Source organism: Hipposideros armiger, unplaced genomic scaffold (genome assembly GCF_001890085.2).
Source record: "Hipposideros armiger isolate ML-2016 unplaced genomic scaffold, ASM189008v1 scaffold_673, whole genome shotgun sequence".
In the NCBI taxonomy this organism is placed as follows: domain Eukaryota; kingdom Metazoa; phylum Chordata; class Mammalia; order Chiroptera; family Hipposideridae; genus Hipposideros; species Hipposideros armiger.
In genome coordinates this window covers 852312-871020 of record NW_017732023.1, presented here as the reverse complement: position 1 = coordinate 871020, position 18709 = coordinate 852312, and the positions used below count along the sequence as shown (strand labels likewise).

Below are 18709 nucleotides of genomic sequence, written 5' to 3'. Positions count from 1 at the left end.
TTCCATCATGTTTTTTTATTATTTGCCACTATACACAAATAAAATAAAAGTAATTGTGTGATAATCTTGCTTAAGGTTATATGTTTGGAGGTGAAAGTACACACCAGATATTAGATTGATAAAACTCTTCTATATAGGGTAGAATATGTATGTATGTATGTATGTATATATATATATATATATATATACACACACACACACACACATATATACACACACATACATACATACATATACATTCTTGTTACATATGGTTGTCAATAACACGTAAATCATGTTGTCTCCAGCCATCCATGGCTAAATTGATCTTTGAAGAAGGCCATTTTGTCCCTGTGAAGGATGACATGTGGCAATTTTTCTGTGATATCTACCTTTCTAAATGCCAAATGATCTTCTGGCAGTTTTGCTTGACATAAACATTATGAATGGCTGAAGAAATCACTTTTTGCACTTTATTGGTTAGACACCAGGTGAAGTCTTCTAAGCTAAACTGAAGTAATATAGGAAGCAGTGAACCTGACTGTTCCTTGGACTGGCCTTGATCGTGCATTAAGCAGCATCTGTCTTGATCCCATTGATTACAGGAGAAGTTGTATCAGGGAGTCTCTGCCCAGCATCTCCCCCTCCTGAACGGATGGTTTGTGAAATCCCGTGCAGAATGGATTGTGTGGTGAGCGAGTGGACAGCGTGGTCATCTTGCTCCCAGTCTTGTTCAAATAAAAACTCAGATGGGAAACAGACCAGGTCAAGGACTATCCTGGCATTAGCTGGAGAAGGTGAGTGATAGTAAAGGTTTTAATGGAGTCAGTTGCCCAATTATTGTTTTCTAATAGGTAATTGTAAATGAAGGTCATATCATGGAAGTAGCCACATATAGGTGATATCTAAATTTCCTGAATTCAAATGAACAGTTTCCTTTCCATGCATGCCTTTTCTCTTTAATCCTGTAGTTTATCTGTGCTGGGTTCCAGTATTTACATGAACTGTTTTAGCTCAATCTACGAACAGATCATGGCAATCAGATGGATGTTACTTTTCATGATACCAATTTAGGAAAGAAAACAAAGTTTAGTTGATACACATCCAGCTTCAGCTATTTCATGCAGTTGGGAAGATAATTTAAATATGTCTGGTAAAAAGAGCTCCAAATTAGGAATCAAGAGACATGGCTTCTTGACTGGGAACTGCCACTAACATTGGCAAGGTTCCTGATCCACGTGGCCTGATTTTCTGTTCTGTTATTCTGGCATGCCTTGAGAAGGAAATAGATGAAGGCTGTAAAAATGGCTTTGAAGAAGCAAAGATGTGTTATCGGAATGTAAATGGATGGTATCAGAAAAAATTAGAGGAGCAGCTGTTCCTATCATTTATAGCAATGGTCTCTGTCCCCAGACAGCATGTGTCATTTCTCTCAGGCCCTCCCTTGGCTTCGTCTGCCTACAGCTCAGTTGGAACAGCGGGGCAATATGGCCACAGACTGCGAGGAACTCCTTTTTAAACAAGATTCTGCTCTGTGATTCTGAGAAAGGGGGCCAGGGTCAAGATGAATGAAGATTTTCATATTCTTAAAGTGCAGGTTCTCCCCCATCTTGTCTTTTATATTTTTGAAAGGAGGCTAAAAAGCCAGTAGTATTTAATGAAGAAAAAATAGCAAGAATAGCAAAACCAAATTCACAAATCTTCTTGAGCATTTGGCCCACTGAATAAAACATTATAGTGTGGAAGAATAGGAAAAAATCAATACTTTAGATAAATACCAGTTTTTACATGGATATAAAAATGTGAAAGAAAAGATAGTAATGGAATTTGATTGTCTGACTCACCCAAGAGTGTAAGGATGCACATCTGTCTCGTCTACCAGCCAGTGGATAACACATTGTCAGGTATTATTTCAGAGTTTAAGGACGGGTTTTTTACTTGCCAAACTTTAAGAGCGACTTCTGGATTTCTCAAATTGCAGTAAAATGCACTGCTTGGTGGAGGACGGGATGTCTTAAAATGGTTCTCTGATAAAAATAATGCTCTCTTAGGAAAGAGAGATCATATATAGACAATGTGTTTGTGTGTGTGTGTGTGTTTACATGCACGTGCACACACATGTATATGTTCACTTTAACATCACTTCAAGGTCATGGGCTATATTATCTAATGGACTAATTTATGTATGCATAGTAATATTAAAATAAAAGCAGATTTCCTTGGAGTTTATGTCAGAGATACATGACTCAGAGTTATTTTTAAATTTCATTGACAAGTACTGCTCCCTGGTTTTTAGAGAATGGCACAATATAGTGTCCTCAAATTGTTATTCAGGACAAAAGAACCATGGCCTTAGAGTGGAAATAAGGAGCAGTGACTCATGCCTTTGGAAAGCTCTGTCAAAAAGGCCATTTTTCTAGACTAGGTGTCTGCAAACTTTTGAGATGGAAGAGCCTCCAGAGGTCGGCAAACTACAGCTCACAAGCCACGTGCGGCTCTTTGGGTACGCTCATGTGGCTCTGAAGTAAAGTTGAAAATGAAAATAAAACTATGATAGTTTAATAAAAATTTTAAAGGATATTATTCCCATAATGGTGATTATGTAAAAATATATTTCTAGCTCTCAAATAATTTTTAAATTGTTGTGAGGGACAGGATTGGCTCTTCCAGGGGTCACCAAACTTTTGAGACGGAACGTACCCAAAGAGCCACATGTGGCTCACCAGCTGCAGTTTACGGACCCCTGTTCTAGACCATTAAAATAGAAAAACAATAAAAATAAGAACAGCAATAATGACAGCAACATATTAATAAAAACAGCAATGGTTATGTATTCTTTTTTATTTTAATTGTTGCAGGTGGAAAACCATGCCCGCCTAGTCAGGCCCTCCATGAATATCGCTCATGCAATGACCATTCCTGCATGCAACTCCACTGGGAGACATCGCCTTGGGGCCCCTGTTCTGAAGACACATTGGTAACTGCCCTGAATGCAACCATTGGCTGGAATGGAGAAGCTACTTGTGGTGTGGGCATTCAGACACGGAAGGTCTTCTGTGTCAAAAGTCATGTGGGACAAGTGATGTCCAAAAGGTATTATCAATAATTATTGAAAGTGCATAGCATTATTGTTGAGTATTTTTAGTCAAAAGCATTTTTCAAGCACTGAATATGTCTCAGTCTGTGCTAGAGTAAGATACTTTTGTTTGACTCTTAAACATTAAAAAATATGTCTCTAACAAAGATAGTTGGTTTACCAAATTTAGTATGTGCATTAGTTAATGTATTATAGTAAATAAGGCCCACAAATATAGAATCTTTTTGAGTCATCATATTTTCTAGAGCTGATCTCACTATTTTTTACCCTTTTTCAATTACCTAAAGACGACATCCACATGAATTTTGAAAATAAAGGATTGTGTTACACCCTTATTTATGTCCCATTGATATTTTCTGCAGTGAACAATAAATGCATGCAGTCCTTCTGAATAGACTAATTCATGCCCTCAAGTAGGTTTATAGTCTCCTGTATGCTATACTCTGCTCATGGACATGTAAATTAAAAAAAAAAAAAAACAGTAGGAGAATTTGGAGGTAAGGATTAGGATATAGATATCAAAAAAGGTCAGGGATAATTGCAAGTGATGGCAGAAAAAGAATAATTGACTGGAGAACTCAGCTGCAGGAGTTTCATCGCTAGACCAAATGAGGAGACATAACTCTTCCTCAAGTCCGTGTGTGAAGGCTTGTGAAGAAGGAAATGTAAAGGGCCTACTCAGTATACAGAGACTGGGATGCATAGAGGTTTCCAAGTGGACATGTCTTAACTAGTGTCTTTCATGTGGTGAAAGACCGCACCCATCCACAAGGGCTGTGGCTCTCCGAGATGAGCTGGGACAGACTAGGCAACTTAGAGCCGTTTCCTAGCAATTTTCACAATGGGAACATGAAACCCTCTCTTCTTTCCATTCCTAATGCTCCAAGCAAATTAAATGGGAGTTGTCATTGTCTTGGTTAGTCCTGGTGGAAAAAGTGGGAAAAAAGAGTGAAGCTGATGCTCAGAAAGAAGCAGAAACTTGAAGCAGAACAAATCCTGGCAACAGCAAACCTTGGTTCCATCCCCCCTAATTATATCCCTGCTTTCCTGGCAAGCTAGGCAAATACATTTGCTCTTCTGACTAATTGAATCCAATTTGTATCACTGCCATGGGCAACTCAGACACCTGATTAATTTCATCTTGGAGCACCATGATGACAGACGCTGGGCCTTATCCACAGTGCCATGGAAACCACTTTAAGTGTCTGTAAGGAAAATCATGGAAGCTCAGTTAAGGGACATGAACTGCTGGTGGCAGAAATAGTGCAGATTGGCCAGATACTGCTGGAGCGTCCAATGAGCAGATGGCTCCGCAAAATGCAAGTGAAGATAACTATGACTTGAAGTGAAGCAGTCAGGAAGAACTCATCTCTCTTCCTAAAGATGGCTTCCAGAGGCCCGGGGTTGGATGTTCTTCATAGTTGCAATCCCAGGCTATAACACAGTGTCTGGCATGTGGTTTTAGTGTTCCACAAACATTTTAGAACTCATAAATTAACTAGACTTATGTGTAGGAAAGTAACAGGTTTTCCCAAGAATTGGATATGAATTTCAGAAGACTAAGTAGCTGGTGTTTATCCTTTGCAGTGATAAATTTTGGCAAAGGGGACTGCCAGGAAGGGTAATCCACAGATCATATGCATGACCTTTTACTCTTATTAACTCATAAGTGTTATTTCTCCTGTGGTATCTAACCCTACATTGCTTGTGATGTTTTCTGAAGCACCGACTTATGTCAGTTGTGTGTTTTAACTTTCCTGGTATCCATAACATCATGTGGACTGATTGAGTTAAGTCAAGGCGAGTTATGGTAAAACCTGGACAGTAATGTTTGCATATCACCTGTTTCAGATGATAATCTGATTCATGGGGTTATGATAAAATTCTGAAAGGTAGCATGCAGACAGGAGAGCTCTTTTTATCTTGGGAAAGATTGCAGCCTGGATAATGTTCATTCTTATGATATAAATTTTCAACTGCTTAAAAAAGATAAAAGAAACATTAGATTGAATATACAAATAAATAAATATGGCTTATGTATGGGAATAAACCTTATATGAAATGCAGCAAGCTATTATTCTTAATAGTGAAAGAAAATTTAGCATACCTGATGTCTGACCTTCTCCCTTAGACAAAACTTCTCAGCTCTGAATCACAACAGGAAAAATCCACTTCATGTGAATGCAGTTTGTTTATTACTTAGAAAAGGGTTTTAGAATTGAGACTGACACCTACCAAATGAGTTATCATCACATTTTAAAAGCTATTGGGACATGAAAAGTTGGGTTATATGTTCAAATAGCCCTCTATTTCCTCCTCCATCCTCATAATTACTTTGAATGACAGTTTCTTATTAAAGTCTCCGAGCACATCAGCTTACTGAACTGTTAACTTAATGATATTTTATGCCTGTCCCCCACCCCAAATCACAGGACTAAAAGTTTATAGTTTAAAACATAATTCACAAATGAATATGCATTTGTGTGAAAATTTACATAGATGAGACTAAAATTTTAATAAAATGAATAACCTTCAGTTTTGCTCAGTTTACCAGCAACGAAAAATGAATTGCATAGATGCTTTCCCTAAGGCACACACACACACACACACACACACACACACACACACACACACACACGGAGATACTGCTAATTACTTTTTGCACTGTTAATGAGGCTGGAGACTTAACCTAGTTTTTAATTCTTACTGTATGTCTCCAAACAATCCTGCTAAACATAAGGAGCCTGCATTAACTTTAATAAAGTTAATTAAAATTCTTGAGATTAATGAGATTAATTGGGTTAAGGAAATAATACCCACTGTCCAGTGAAGCACATAGTGAGACAGTGAGATTATCAGCTGTAGAAAGTATTTTTTGCTCTGCCCTTTCAAAAAAAATATATAGATTTGTGTTCTTTTTCATGTGAAAGCCATTGCAGTGGATAACGATACTCTGCCATTTGTGAAATTCTTGAGGTGGAGGTGGGGCAATAGAAAGAGAACAGAAGAAGAAAATATCCTAAAGAAAGAGTGGCCTTCAGGGTAGAAAGAAGAAAGCATGCCTCCATGGAACAGATGGGTTAACATAATGTTTTTTATCTCTAAACACACTGCGCTAGGATGCACAGAATTCCTTGCAAGTTCTTGCTTCCCTGGGTTGGTGGTTTAGTTTCCGTGCAATTGTTCAAATGGAATGTTACTATTGTATGAGTAATAGAACTGATCATATCAGAAAATGAGAACTAGCTGGGGCACAACTGAAACAGAAGTGAGAGCGTGTTAGGATATTTTGGGGGTTTTGTTTGGTTTTGTTTCACGATTCAATGCTTTTTTTCTCAGCTACAATGTAGAAAAAAAATAATAAAGATTAAAAACACACAACTCAAAGCCTTCCAAAGGTTCTGATAAGGCATTTTCTGCCATTAATGTAAAAACACCTGACATTTTGTGAGATATAGGAATGCAGAGCTCCTGTTAAACATTAATGTTTAAAAAGTTGTCAGGTTTGCCCCCTTAGCTGAGTGAGATGGTGCGTTAGTTCCTGCCCAAAGCAATGGAGCAGTGTGTTTCCATATCTCCATTTTGGAGGCAAACTAAACAATGGCAGGTCTTTAGAGCTCAATTTAAAGCATTTCAGCACAATGCAACCTGCAGGGTGACCAAGAGACAATCATTACAGAATATTCCAGTATAAGTCCAGGAAAATATATGTGTTGAAGTGAAATGCCTTTATTCTTCTATCAAGAGCACCACCAATCTAGGATGAGAATGTTACATGAAAGTAGGTAGTATAAATTATGACAAAAGGCAAACGGTCATACCTTGTTTACTAACTAAAAAGTGAACCCATATGTTTCCCTGGTTTTAGGGCTTCAATTTTATTTTGAAAATAGTTGAATACATTTGCTTAATATCCCTAGGGATTTATTTGTCTTCAGGTTCTAAAGGCATGGAATACTATTGAATCATTCACTTACTGTTATTAAATATTTACAACGCACTAAGATGTGGCGTTTTTAATATGTGATATAAGATGGAATTTTACCATCAAGGCATTCAAAGTTAGTGTATGTATTTTGCATGCACATGTGTGCATATTTGCATGTACACACACACACACACACACACAAGAAAATAGCAATGCGAAAAATGTCAAAAAACTTTTTTAGTCAGTGACAGTGCAATACAGAAAATAAAACCTTATAGTTTTTAGATGTGCAGGGCACATAATTTGCTAATAATGGTCAAAGAGAATATTTTTTAAGACTAAGAGGAAATTCATGAAAATTGGAAATGTGATGATCCTTGAAAGGGGTACATAAAAAGGAAGAGCAAGTTGAATCCCTTAAGGAAAGGCCAACCATTTTGGCAGAAGAAATTAACAGAAAGACAATTTTCCTGACAAGGGAATAGTTGGCTCCTATCAGACCAGAAATCACATTCCAGGAAAGCCCTCAGTTCATGGCCTCTATAAAAGCAATATAACCTGCGCTTGAACTTTGCCATTGAGGGAATGATGCTGATTCTCTCTTATGGACTTAGCAGAAGAACACAGAGAGAAAGGAGGCCATCCTGTGGAGAGCTGACATGATAGCCAGTGAATATTTATTATAAGTGATTCTAGTAAAGTGTAAATAAATTAGGCAATATCAGTTCCCTAAAAGAGTTTAACGCCCACTCCTATTGAGGAGAGCAAAATCCCTGCAGTGTAAGCTACTCTCTCCAGAAAGTCTAAAGTCAGCACCACAAGTATTTTTCTTTTTTTTTTAATTGAAATTTATTGAAGTGACAATGATTAGCAAAATTACATAGGTTTCAAGTATACAATTCTGTAATAATCATCTATATATCACATTATGTGTTCACCACCCAGAGCAGTTCTCCTTCCATCACCATATATTTGACCTCGTTTACCGTCATCTACAACCTCTCTCCCCGTTTACCTTCTGGTAACCACTAAACTATTGTCTCTTGGTATTTGTTCTTTCTTTTTTTTTTTAATTTTTGTTGGGTAACAGTGTGTTTTTTCCAGGACCCATCAGCTGCAAGTCAAGTCGTCCTTCAATCTAGTTGTGGAGGGTGCAGCTCAGCTCCAAGTCCAGTCACCGTTTTTAATCTAGTTGCAGGGGGCGCAGCCCACCATCCCATGCAGGATTCGGACCAGCAACCTTGTTGTTCAGAGCACGTGCTCTAACCACCTGAGACACCTGGCCGCCCCAGTTTGTTTGTTTTGTTTTGTTTGTTTGTTGTGTTCCTTTGTTGCTTTCAGTTTTGCATCTCACATATGAGTGAATCATATGGCTCTTGACTTTTTCTGTCTGACTTATTTCACTTAGCATAATAATCTCAAGATCCATCCATGTTGTTGCAAATGACAGTTTCATTTTTTTAAATAGAAGAATAGTATTTTTTTGTGTACATATACCACATCTTCTTTATCCAATCATCTATTGAAGGACACTTTGGTTGTTTCCATGTCTTGGCCACTGTAAATAAAGCTGCAATGAACATTGGAGCACACATATCTTTATGGATAAATGTTTTCAGATTGTTTTGGGTAGATACCCAGGAGAGGGATTGCTGGGTCATATGGTAATTCTATTCTTCATTTTTTGAGGAACCTCCACACTGCCTTCCATAGCAGCTGCACCAATCTGCATTCCAAGCACAACTATTTCTAAGCTATTTGGTGAATGTGTGAGTGAGCATGTACTGGGTCAGTGTGGGGTGCCCCCTGCCCCTCTGAGCACATAGGAAGTTGGCTTTTCTAAAATTGTGCTTTCATTTGCAACCATATACCAGGAGAGGCTGGAGACAAGTTAGAATAAATCGCAGTTCAGTTTAATTTCATTAGACTTCAGAGTATAAATAAAGGACTTGGGAATGATTTTGTTTTTTGCTATGTCTACTAAAGTATGACATAAATTTTTCTCCCAGAGTAGCTTGTTTAAATAACACTATATCCTAATAAAGAAACTCTAAGACACTCTTTTTTTTTCTATTGTTAGGTTCATTGAATTGAACTATTTGATAGACAGCTTTTTGTGTTATGATTAATAATAATGCCACGAATAATTATTTAAGCAGTTATTTTTCTGTGAATGTATATATATTTTCCAATTTAATTTATTTTTATTAAAGTATGATATGCTTCATAGTACAAGTAAAATAATACAGAGGGACTGGTGATGGAAGGCAACAGGTTCCCAACCATCTCCTACTCTACTGAGTATCACACATCTCAAGCACAACCTTTTCTTAATAGTTGCTCTCTCTTTATTTTGACTGGGTAAGCCTTCATGTGATTCACAAATCATAACAATATACAAGGAGATAAATAATGTATAACAAGAGGCCTGCACCACCCCTGCTCCCATCCACCCCTTCCCTGCCTCCTGCCCTGCCTCTGGCAACCTCTTTATTTGTTTTTTATCTACCCACTGTGTCTTTATGTTAATATAAGCCAGCCCAAGTATATATTCTTACTCCTCCTCCCTTTCTGATGGTTAGCTCCTAATGCTACAATAATATATATGTTCACATATTGTTTATATATCTCCTCATTTCTCAATTTAAAATGTCCACCCTTTGATTCCTCGCATGAAAGCAAGGAACAGTAGCACATTTATACTAATTTTTCTCCCAGCTCCTCACATTATTGGTTTTCTGTTGGTTGGTTACGTTAGTCCTTTTGATTAATCATCTAACAACTTTATTTCTTATGTTATGGATGTGTTGGTTGGCTCTCTGACACCCTGCTTTGGTGGATGAGGACATTCACGCCTCTACTTTCTTTCATTCTTCTTCCACCTCCCATCCCATCCTTTGCCCACTGTGTCTTCACATTGTGGTGGCAACAACGATATCATGAACATTCTGTTCCACAGCCAAATTCAGTCTCCCATGTTTTTCCTGTGTATTGTATCTCAAGTTTTAAAACTAAGAAAATGTTTTAATTTTTATAACTATGTAAATTCATGAGGTCTGATGTCAGTCAGAATCTTCTCCCTCCTTAGATGACCTATTTTTCTCCTGCTCCCCAACCATTATCATCTCTTCTCTTACTTTTCCTTACTGTTTGAAATTTGGACAATCTCTGTGTTTGCATGTTGGTCATTTTGTTTACAATGGGTGGTCTTTTCATCTGAATCATTACCCTCTCATCAGCTCTTTGTTATTTTAATCCACTATATGTTTGTTAATTTTATCTTCTACATTTTTTGTTCTTTCCTAGTGGAAAGTCTATTCATTGTCTGTTCGAGCATTTTAGACTGGTGCTTTTTCTATCATAATTTTCTCAAGTGCTCTGTACCCATGTAGCTTCGGTCCATTACTTATTATTTTAGCACCTCAGTTTTATCATCTGAAAATGAAGATTATAATGCCTTTCACTAGTGTCATTAGGAGCAAATAAAATAATATAGGCAAAGCACTTAACTCAGCACTGGCTATCTAATGCCAAAGCTTACACTATCAGGCTTTGTACACACCAAAGCTCTGTGCTTTATAAGAGACTATGGGAAACAGAATTTAAAGTGCCAATATATGTTATGGAGTGCTTTCCTATTTTTATTCTTGGCATATTGCTGTTTTAGAGATAATAATCATGATTTTTTAGCCCTCTGGAAATCATAAAAAACTAGCAAGAAAGCAAACAAAAACTTGTTTTTCATATTCTGAGACTTTAGTTCTTCCAAGTGGTTATTAATCGATTGACTGTTTATATTACTTTCCTCACAAGTATGAGCATTAAATGTATTATCAACAAAATGACAGAATTAAAATGTGTCTCTTGTTAATGATAGTTAGTATATATGCTATTTGCCATCTGTCATATCTTGCTTACTCCAACTCATTAATCTACAGGTTCTGAAGAGACTCTGGCCAATTATTTAAATAGTCTAAATTTCTGTTAATTATAAAAAATGTATAATATATTTAAGTGGTCTTCAGTGATTTTGTTTCCCAGTATGCTGTCTTGATGTCCCTCTTCCTTTTGATGGATAGCACTGATTGGGTATATTACCCTGAATAAAATTCTTTTCAAAAATATATCAGATAGGTGAATTCTGAAAAAGTCATGTGTTATTTGAATTGATGCTGACAGGGAGATGCTTTCTTGGCATTTGTCTTTCTTTAGTTTCAGGGGCTGTTCTTTCCCTAGTCTAAAAGAAGTGTTTTGGTGACTGGGTGAAGAGTGCTGAAGTCTCCTGCTCTGCCTCTGGCTGGGAGCCCGTGGGCAGACGGGTCTGTCTTCCCTTGTCTATAAAAGGAACAGCAGGTGGCAATGTGTTCTGTTCTGAAATCCTGTGGTTCTTTATTAAAGCCCTTACTTTGTCCAGCATTCATTGATGTGGTCTCTTTATGTTGGCAGATGTCCAGATTCTACACGGCCGGAAACAGTACGTCCTTGTCTCCTCCCATGCAAAAAAGATTGTACTGTGACCTCTTTCAGTGAGTGGACACCATGCCCAAGGCTGTGCCAGTCAGGTAGGTAGACGCTGTTTCCTTAGTGCTTTCTTCCCTAACCACCAATTGTTTTCCCCACTGCTAAATAAGTGAGAGATTGTGGAATGCGAGCACTCTTCTTTCTTATTTGCATGTCACCCTGGGAACAAGGTTTGTAAAATTTGTAAATGAAGTCCTGGGTTTCCAAATCTGTCATAATTTAGCAGGGAAAATACATTCAGTTATTATGTGCCATAATTTCACTGGTGTGCATTGCAGGGGTACTGATCTTCTATTAACCCTGTTGTGGAGTTTTGAACAACTGTTCTTGTGTGGTTCCTTATAAAACATCATCACCATCACAATTTCTTTGTTGTTCCTTTGTGCTTGGAGCCTGATGCCAGGCATGTTCATTAGAATATAGAGCCTCAGGCACCATGCTTATGTCACTAATAAATATAACCCCGTGGAAGAACAAGCGCAGATAATTTAAAAAGTGTTGGCGATATACAGAACTTGGCAATATAAGATTTTTATTTCTTTACTCTTAATGGTTATGGTTTATATACATGGGTGTATTTGGAGGGCTGAGATCTGGGATACTTAATACCTAAGTTTTCATAAACACATAGGATCCCTGTGATAAAATGACCCCTTTTTTAGAACAGGTCTTTTCCCCCACACTTATGGGGGAAAGTGCCCTAATGAGCTAGTCCATGTGGCGATGCACGTACTCCTAGCCCCAAAGCTGAGTTTCAGCCTAAGACCTGGAGTTAGTTCCTCTCCCCTTGTCTCACACCCTGGCCTTGGTGCCGTGGATCTTATCATTGCTGTGGTAAGCAAAGGCGCATCCAAGGAAAAGAGGGATGGAAAGAACGTTAACCTTAGCGCCCAGAGTAAGTTGGGTTTCATCCACACAGCCCCGGCCTTCTCTTGATGGTCGCATCCTCTCAAGCGGGGCATGGCCCTCACTATTGCTGCCTCGCCTCCTGGAAGAGGGAAGAAGGAAGCATGCAGTTCATCACAGAGACTGAGACCATTAGCGTCTTTCTTTGAGAAAGTCTAGCTCTTTCAGTCTGGGATCCCTCAAATGTACTTGGATTCACACATCTTCATGGAGTGACATGGCCAACATTGGCAAAGATCGGACTGCCATTTCAGACCACCTCCCAGTGACTGACAAAGGGGCGGTGACAGCTGTTGAAGATTATCATCATCAGTGTCTTATAATGCAATGGGGGGGGGCACCTGCATAACCATGTCATTTCATCTTCTTAATGATCCTTTGTCACAGCATTCATAGAGTAGCATCCAGTGAACTTTATTGATGGATAGAATCAGAAATACATATATTGACTATGAAAGAGCTTTGAAAATACAGGGGAATGCTTATCTGATCTTTCAAAGGGTAGAAATAATAATCTCTTCCAGAAACTCTCCAAAACTTACTTTTCTGAATTTAAGATCTGAAGTAAGTGAACTGAATGAATAGGGTTTATTTTGAGTCATCAGGGGACTGTCATTTCCAGACAGTGTGGGACAGAAAAGATATGAGCTCTATCCTGAACCATTTGAAAGGCAGCATCTAGGAGACTGACTTTTGGAATTTAATAGTAATATACCTGAAAAGCACTCAAGCTCTTAAAGATAAATATCAGAAAAATTTACAAAGTAAAATAATCCACGGTGATGGAATTTTATTGCGGTTCAGCTATTTCTTTTAGTTTTCTCCTCATGGGAGATTAACATAATTCCTTTGTTAAATAGTTATAAAAAAGGAAAAGTCTGAATTAAAATGAATACTCTAGTGGCGGTCAGATACTAGTGGTAGAGCAGTCAAGGTCCCCTGACACTTAGGAGGCATATCCGTCTTGCTAAACCAGTGTGCCCTCATGGCTAGCGATTGCTTCAGTTACTGCTATGGGGTGTATTCTACATTCAAGAAAATTCTCTCTGCTGCCTGAGAGCCTTTTCCTAGCACTGGCAAAAATGGAGGCATCCTAGGACATGCAAAATAATTGCTCTTCCAGCAATTTGAAATTTTACTCCAATTTCCAGAAATTCAATTAGCTGTTTAAATGTTGGCATTGAAATGAAAATAGTTCTAAGCCTCTGTGGTCTCTTTTTGCCTCCAATTTTTCAAGCCTAGCTAATTCTTTACACAGCCTGGCAGCCAAGGGACCTGGAGGAGCAAAGATTCAATTTTCAGATTTCTTCCAGCTTTCCACTTCCGTTCTAATTACCCTCGTGTTTAGTTTATGCCTTGGGACCAATATATTATTAAGTAATGATGGGTTAATTGGGGAGGGCTATGAGAGGGAGGAGATTATTGGAGGAAATGGTACCTCTAAGCCTATGGTTTTCAATCTTTATTGCCTCTGCATCATCTGGAAGCATTATTAAAATGAAGATTTCTAGCTCCATGGCTAGAAATTCTGATTCAGTAACTATGGGATATTTCTTAAAATGTTGAGTTGTAAGAAGCTGCCGCTAAATGGTGATGCATTCTCCCCATTATGATAAAACAGGATCATAGCTATTAATATATGAACAAATACTGTTGGAACTCTGGATACATAACATGTATCAGCTTCTTGAATGCATTATGTTCTTCCCAGCTCTAATGTTGTAGAGGGTGGTGGCTGAGAACGTAGATGCTGGAGCCAGATAGCAGGAGTTGAGCTCCAAGGCTTGCTCTGTAGCAGTGGACATATTACTTAATCTCTCTGTGCCTCAATTTCCTTATTTGTAAAACAGGGTTACTAGTCACACCTACATATAAAGAAAGCCCTTTCAGCAACGCCTTGCATGGATTAGGTGCTGGGCAAGCATTTCTATAGTTGCTCCAAGCCTTTGTACCTGCTGTGTGAAGCTGGCACTGTGTTTAGCTGCCCCTCCTTCCTGGGCCCTTCGTGTGTGCTTCTGAAGGGACCCGTTGTGGTAGCCTTTCCCCAGGAATGCTGCTTTCATGTCCCAAATGACATTAGACCCTGGCCTACCCACCTGATTAAGTAGAATACCCCAAGCATCCCACAGGTACCCTTTATGACACTCCCATACTTGCCTTCCCTTGTTAGCACTGCCCTTGATGGATTGTAAGTCCCTGAATGTGAGGACCACATCTGTTGTCTTCACCACTGGATCCTCTAAACCCAGCATAGTATGGGGCATAGTTGTCACTCATTAAATATTTTTTGATGGCCAGATGCCCTATAAACAGAAAGAAAGGTGTGGCTTTGATTGTCTGTCCTTGACAGAGTCCTTCAAAAGATACTTTGGGAAATAGTGTTCTAAAGCAGTGCTTCTCAAACTAAAATGTTTATTAAGTCCTCTGGGGGGTCTTTTTAAAATATGGGTTCAGTTCTAAGTCAGTAGACCTGGTCAGGGCCTGGAATTTTACTCCTCCTAGGTGACACTTGTATGTTGCTTAGAAACTTCTAGGTAGAGGTGGGGTTCATTAGCAATGTTTGAGCAAGGTAAAGTAAGAATCATAGATGGAGGCCAGGCCAGCAGGTGGGGACCCAGGTGGGGTGGGGTGGGGTGTGGGGTGAAGAGAAATGGTTTAACCTAAACTGAAAGGTCAGGAGACAGATGGGCCAGAGCAGGTGGCCACCTCAACTAATGAGGATGGAAGAACTCTTTTAATGCAGATTATTTTTTTTAATTATTATTCATTTTAGATGTACAAAACAACATAATGACTAGACATTTACACACCTCACAGTGATAACCCCAACAAGTTTATCACCCACCTGACATCGTACATAGGTATTACAATACCATTGACTTCATTCCCTATGCTGCACTTTGCATCCCATGATGATATATCTATATATCTCTATCTCTACATCTATGTATCTAAGTATCTATCTATGTATCTACCTATCTACCTAACTATCTTAGTTTAATAAAAATGAAGTCTGGTACTCTCAAACTTGTGATATAGGCTCTGCATATTACAGACCTATCACACATTGCTTTCATGTGTGCCATCTTATTGACCGGCAAGACAGTTTACTAATGAAGGAACAGCTATTCCATTAGCCCTGCTCTATAAATGAGGCACCAGAATCTTCATGGGAAGCAGCCCTGCTCACCCGGTCCAGTAGGAGCAGATCGGGTCAAGATACCAGTTTAAATTAAACTTGCTGCATTGCCTTGCTGAGTAAGTTATAGAAAAAAAAAGCTAGACAAATTCAAACTCTTATCACTAACAGGCTTGGCTTCATATTACTGCTTCTTCCTATCAAATTAATAATAGCTATATCATATCCAGGTGCATTATTCTATTCTTACTTCAATCCTATATGGAAAGAACTATTACAACCCCATCTTACATATGAGGAAATAGAGGCTTAGGGTATAGGGCCCAAGACTGCAAAACTAATAAATGGCAAAACCACTTGGAATCTGAGGCTCTTGACCACTTATTCATCAATAAATGTCTGCCAAACAATCACTATGTTCCAGGCACTGTACTAGTTACTGTGTGTATGTGCATAGAGTGGTGACTGCTTTGTGGAGAGTACAGTCTAGGGGAGGAAGATAGAGGCATCAAACACGTAATTGCCTAAAAGAATATGCAGTTACAAAATGTGGTATGTGCTTTGCAGAAATTCAGGGTGCTATGAGGGAAGGCAGTAAGGAAAATCAGAAATACCCTCTGTCGAGAATATCTTTCTCTCCATATCTATAGTTTGCCCATTTTAGCAAATGTAAATCCTGTTCTCCTCCACAGGATTTGTCCTGACCCTCCTGCTGGAGAAAACCACTCCCCACTCTTGAGTCCCATAACCTTATATAAATGGGTTGTATTTTAGCTATTGATAAGTGTGTTTTGTGTCCCTCTGAAGGAATGTGAAGTTGTTGAAGCCTGGAGCCTTTTCAGTTTTCATTCCCAAAAGTGCTTAGTAATAAACTTAATACGGAATAGAGTTCAGTAAATTCATGTCAAATAAATGGATGCCAGTTAAAACCTACATACATAAACAAGCCTAACAAATGGCTAAAAAGAAAGTTGATCTGCCTTTACAACTAAATTTCTTTCATGAATGATTTACATGGCTTACTGCAAGAACACACACGATGATGCTGGCTTTAAAATATGTGGGGCTTACAATCAGATTTGTCTCTGGTTTCCTGCAAAATGCAGTTAAAAGGGAAACACATTCCATCCCTTTTATTTATCAATTCATTCATTTTTAAAGAAATCTTCTGAGTATCTCATGGGAAACAAAGGCTATTCAATGGCTAATTCCAAAAGGCATTTCCTACTGGAATTTCACATTTCAACAGAGGTCACCAACTTCTGTTGCTGAGGCATATGTCTATAGGAAACACAAAAAGGGTTTCATAGTTTGCTTGTTTTAATAAAACCAAGGGTATAATGTGGACATGCAAATTTATGGTCAATTGCAGTCTTTTAGTGGCCTAGAATGACCAAAGGGTAAAATTTAGAATAATTTGAACAGGTTTCTGCAAGTGTGGTCCATGGACTTCTAGTTCAGAATTACCTGGGATGTTTGCTGAAACCCTAAGAGATTCTGATGTCAAAGTTGGGACTGGGGCCTTAAAATCTGCATTTTAAAAAAAAATTGCTTTAGGACTTCTAAGACACATTAAAGTTAGAGAAGCCCTGAAATATAGAAACATTAATTGAACCATGAACCAATGGATCCTTTAAGAAACTTGTATTTAAGAAACCATATTGTTTTAATGAAGCCTAGTTTGGTTTTCAAGGATTAAAGTCCTTTCAGCTACATTAGGTCAAAAGGGACTTGTTGAAAAGCTAAAACAGAAAATCTTACAGATGATCTGAAATAAGAAGAAAAAAATGCACGTGGGCATTATGCGAGCTAGAAACGCAAGCAGGAACCCAGGCTCCTCTCTTCAGGTCTCAGGGCCAGTGTGATTCCTCTTCCCACACGTCTTTGCTTCTGTGCTCATACCTGCTGGCCTGCTCCACTGTAAGGAGTGTCTGCTAAATCCCTACTCTCTTATAACTAGCCGATATAGAGCCCCAGAATCACTGTCTCAGTCCCTACCCTACACGTTTTGTCAAGTCAAGCACCCAACACTGACAGAAACTGTCCTTTGGGTTCTTGATTCAACTTACCAAGAGAGTCTGATGGTCCAGTTTGTGCCACGTCCTGCAATCACTCAGCAGCCTGCAGATCAGCCCCTTAAGGTCAGGACCCATCTCGAAGCGCAAGGGGGCAGTGTGCAGAAAGGCAGCTGGAACTGAGAGTGGAAGCTTTCCCCTCAGACTGGGAGAGGAGTCATTCACCACTGAGACGGACCTGTTCAGGACACTCATGCTCAGCTCTGTGGCAGACAATTCAGAATCTGACTCATTTCTTCCCTTATATTTCTACCTGCCCATCTAAGTGCTGCCCTATAGAGGCTGAGAAGTGCCCAAACCTACCTGCTTATTTTCAATGCAAAAGACACTTCAGAGCTTCAGTTTGGGAAGAGAGCTTTGTAAATAAGTTAGAAATATAGAAAGGAAAATGAAGCTCCAGGGAATATAAATGCAGTCAAATAACACCTTCCTGTAGAACAGAAACTGAGAGGAGAAAGCCCTCAACCTTGAGCATGATCTGGTGTTTTACTTCAAACAAACAAAATATGTGGTCTGTGTGTACCTAAATTCTTATTAAAATGCCTAGGCTGTCATTCCTATAAATTATCAAAAATATTGTTGTCTTGGTTGTATTATAAAATAAACTAACATATCAAACAAAATCAAATAAACAGAAAGCAAACAAAATAAACAAATATAGATGCAGTGCTGTCCTTTACACCAGAAATCCACTGTTATGTCTTCTTAGTTTGCATCTAATAGATTCTTTAAAGCACTATTAATCTCCTTTATCCAATAGTCAAGCTACATTACCATAAATAAATCCTGTGGCTCACATGGATATTTATGATGATTTATTCTTAGCCTTAGTGGCAAAAATCTGTGTTTCTTTGGAAGCAAATGCTCTTTCAAAATGTTTTTACTTCTGGCTGGTTTCTTTCTCATATCTCTAGAATTCTCTGCAGACAATACAATGCAACACAATAAAATCCTTATTTGCCTATGGAGGTAATGAGTTGTCTTTCAGGAACCAAGGTACCCATTCTAATTAGGAGTTTATTTTTAGACTTTTAGTGTACTTCCTATAATGAAATAGAAAAAAA

General features: G+C 38.5%; 1 protein-coding gene across 1 annotated transcript in view; it reads left to right on the top strand.

The window, feature by feature from the left end:
* Window positions 1–589: 589 nt before the first annotated feature.
* Window positions 590–18709, top strand: part of LOC109372880 (thrombospondin type-1 domain-containing protein 7B) — a 382043-nt gene continuing 363923 nt past the window's right edge. The window contains exons 1-3 of the mRNA XM_019626386.1: window positions 590–776; window positions 2838–3072; window positions 11451–11566. Coding sequence (XP_019481931.1) covers window positions 635–776; window positions 2838–3072; window positions 11451–11566 — 493 coding nt within the window. The 5' untranslated portion in view covers window positions 590–634. The remainder of the gene's footprint in view (window positions 777–2837; window positions 3073–11450; window positions 11567–18709) is intronic.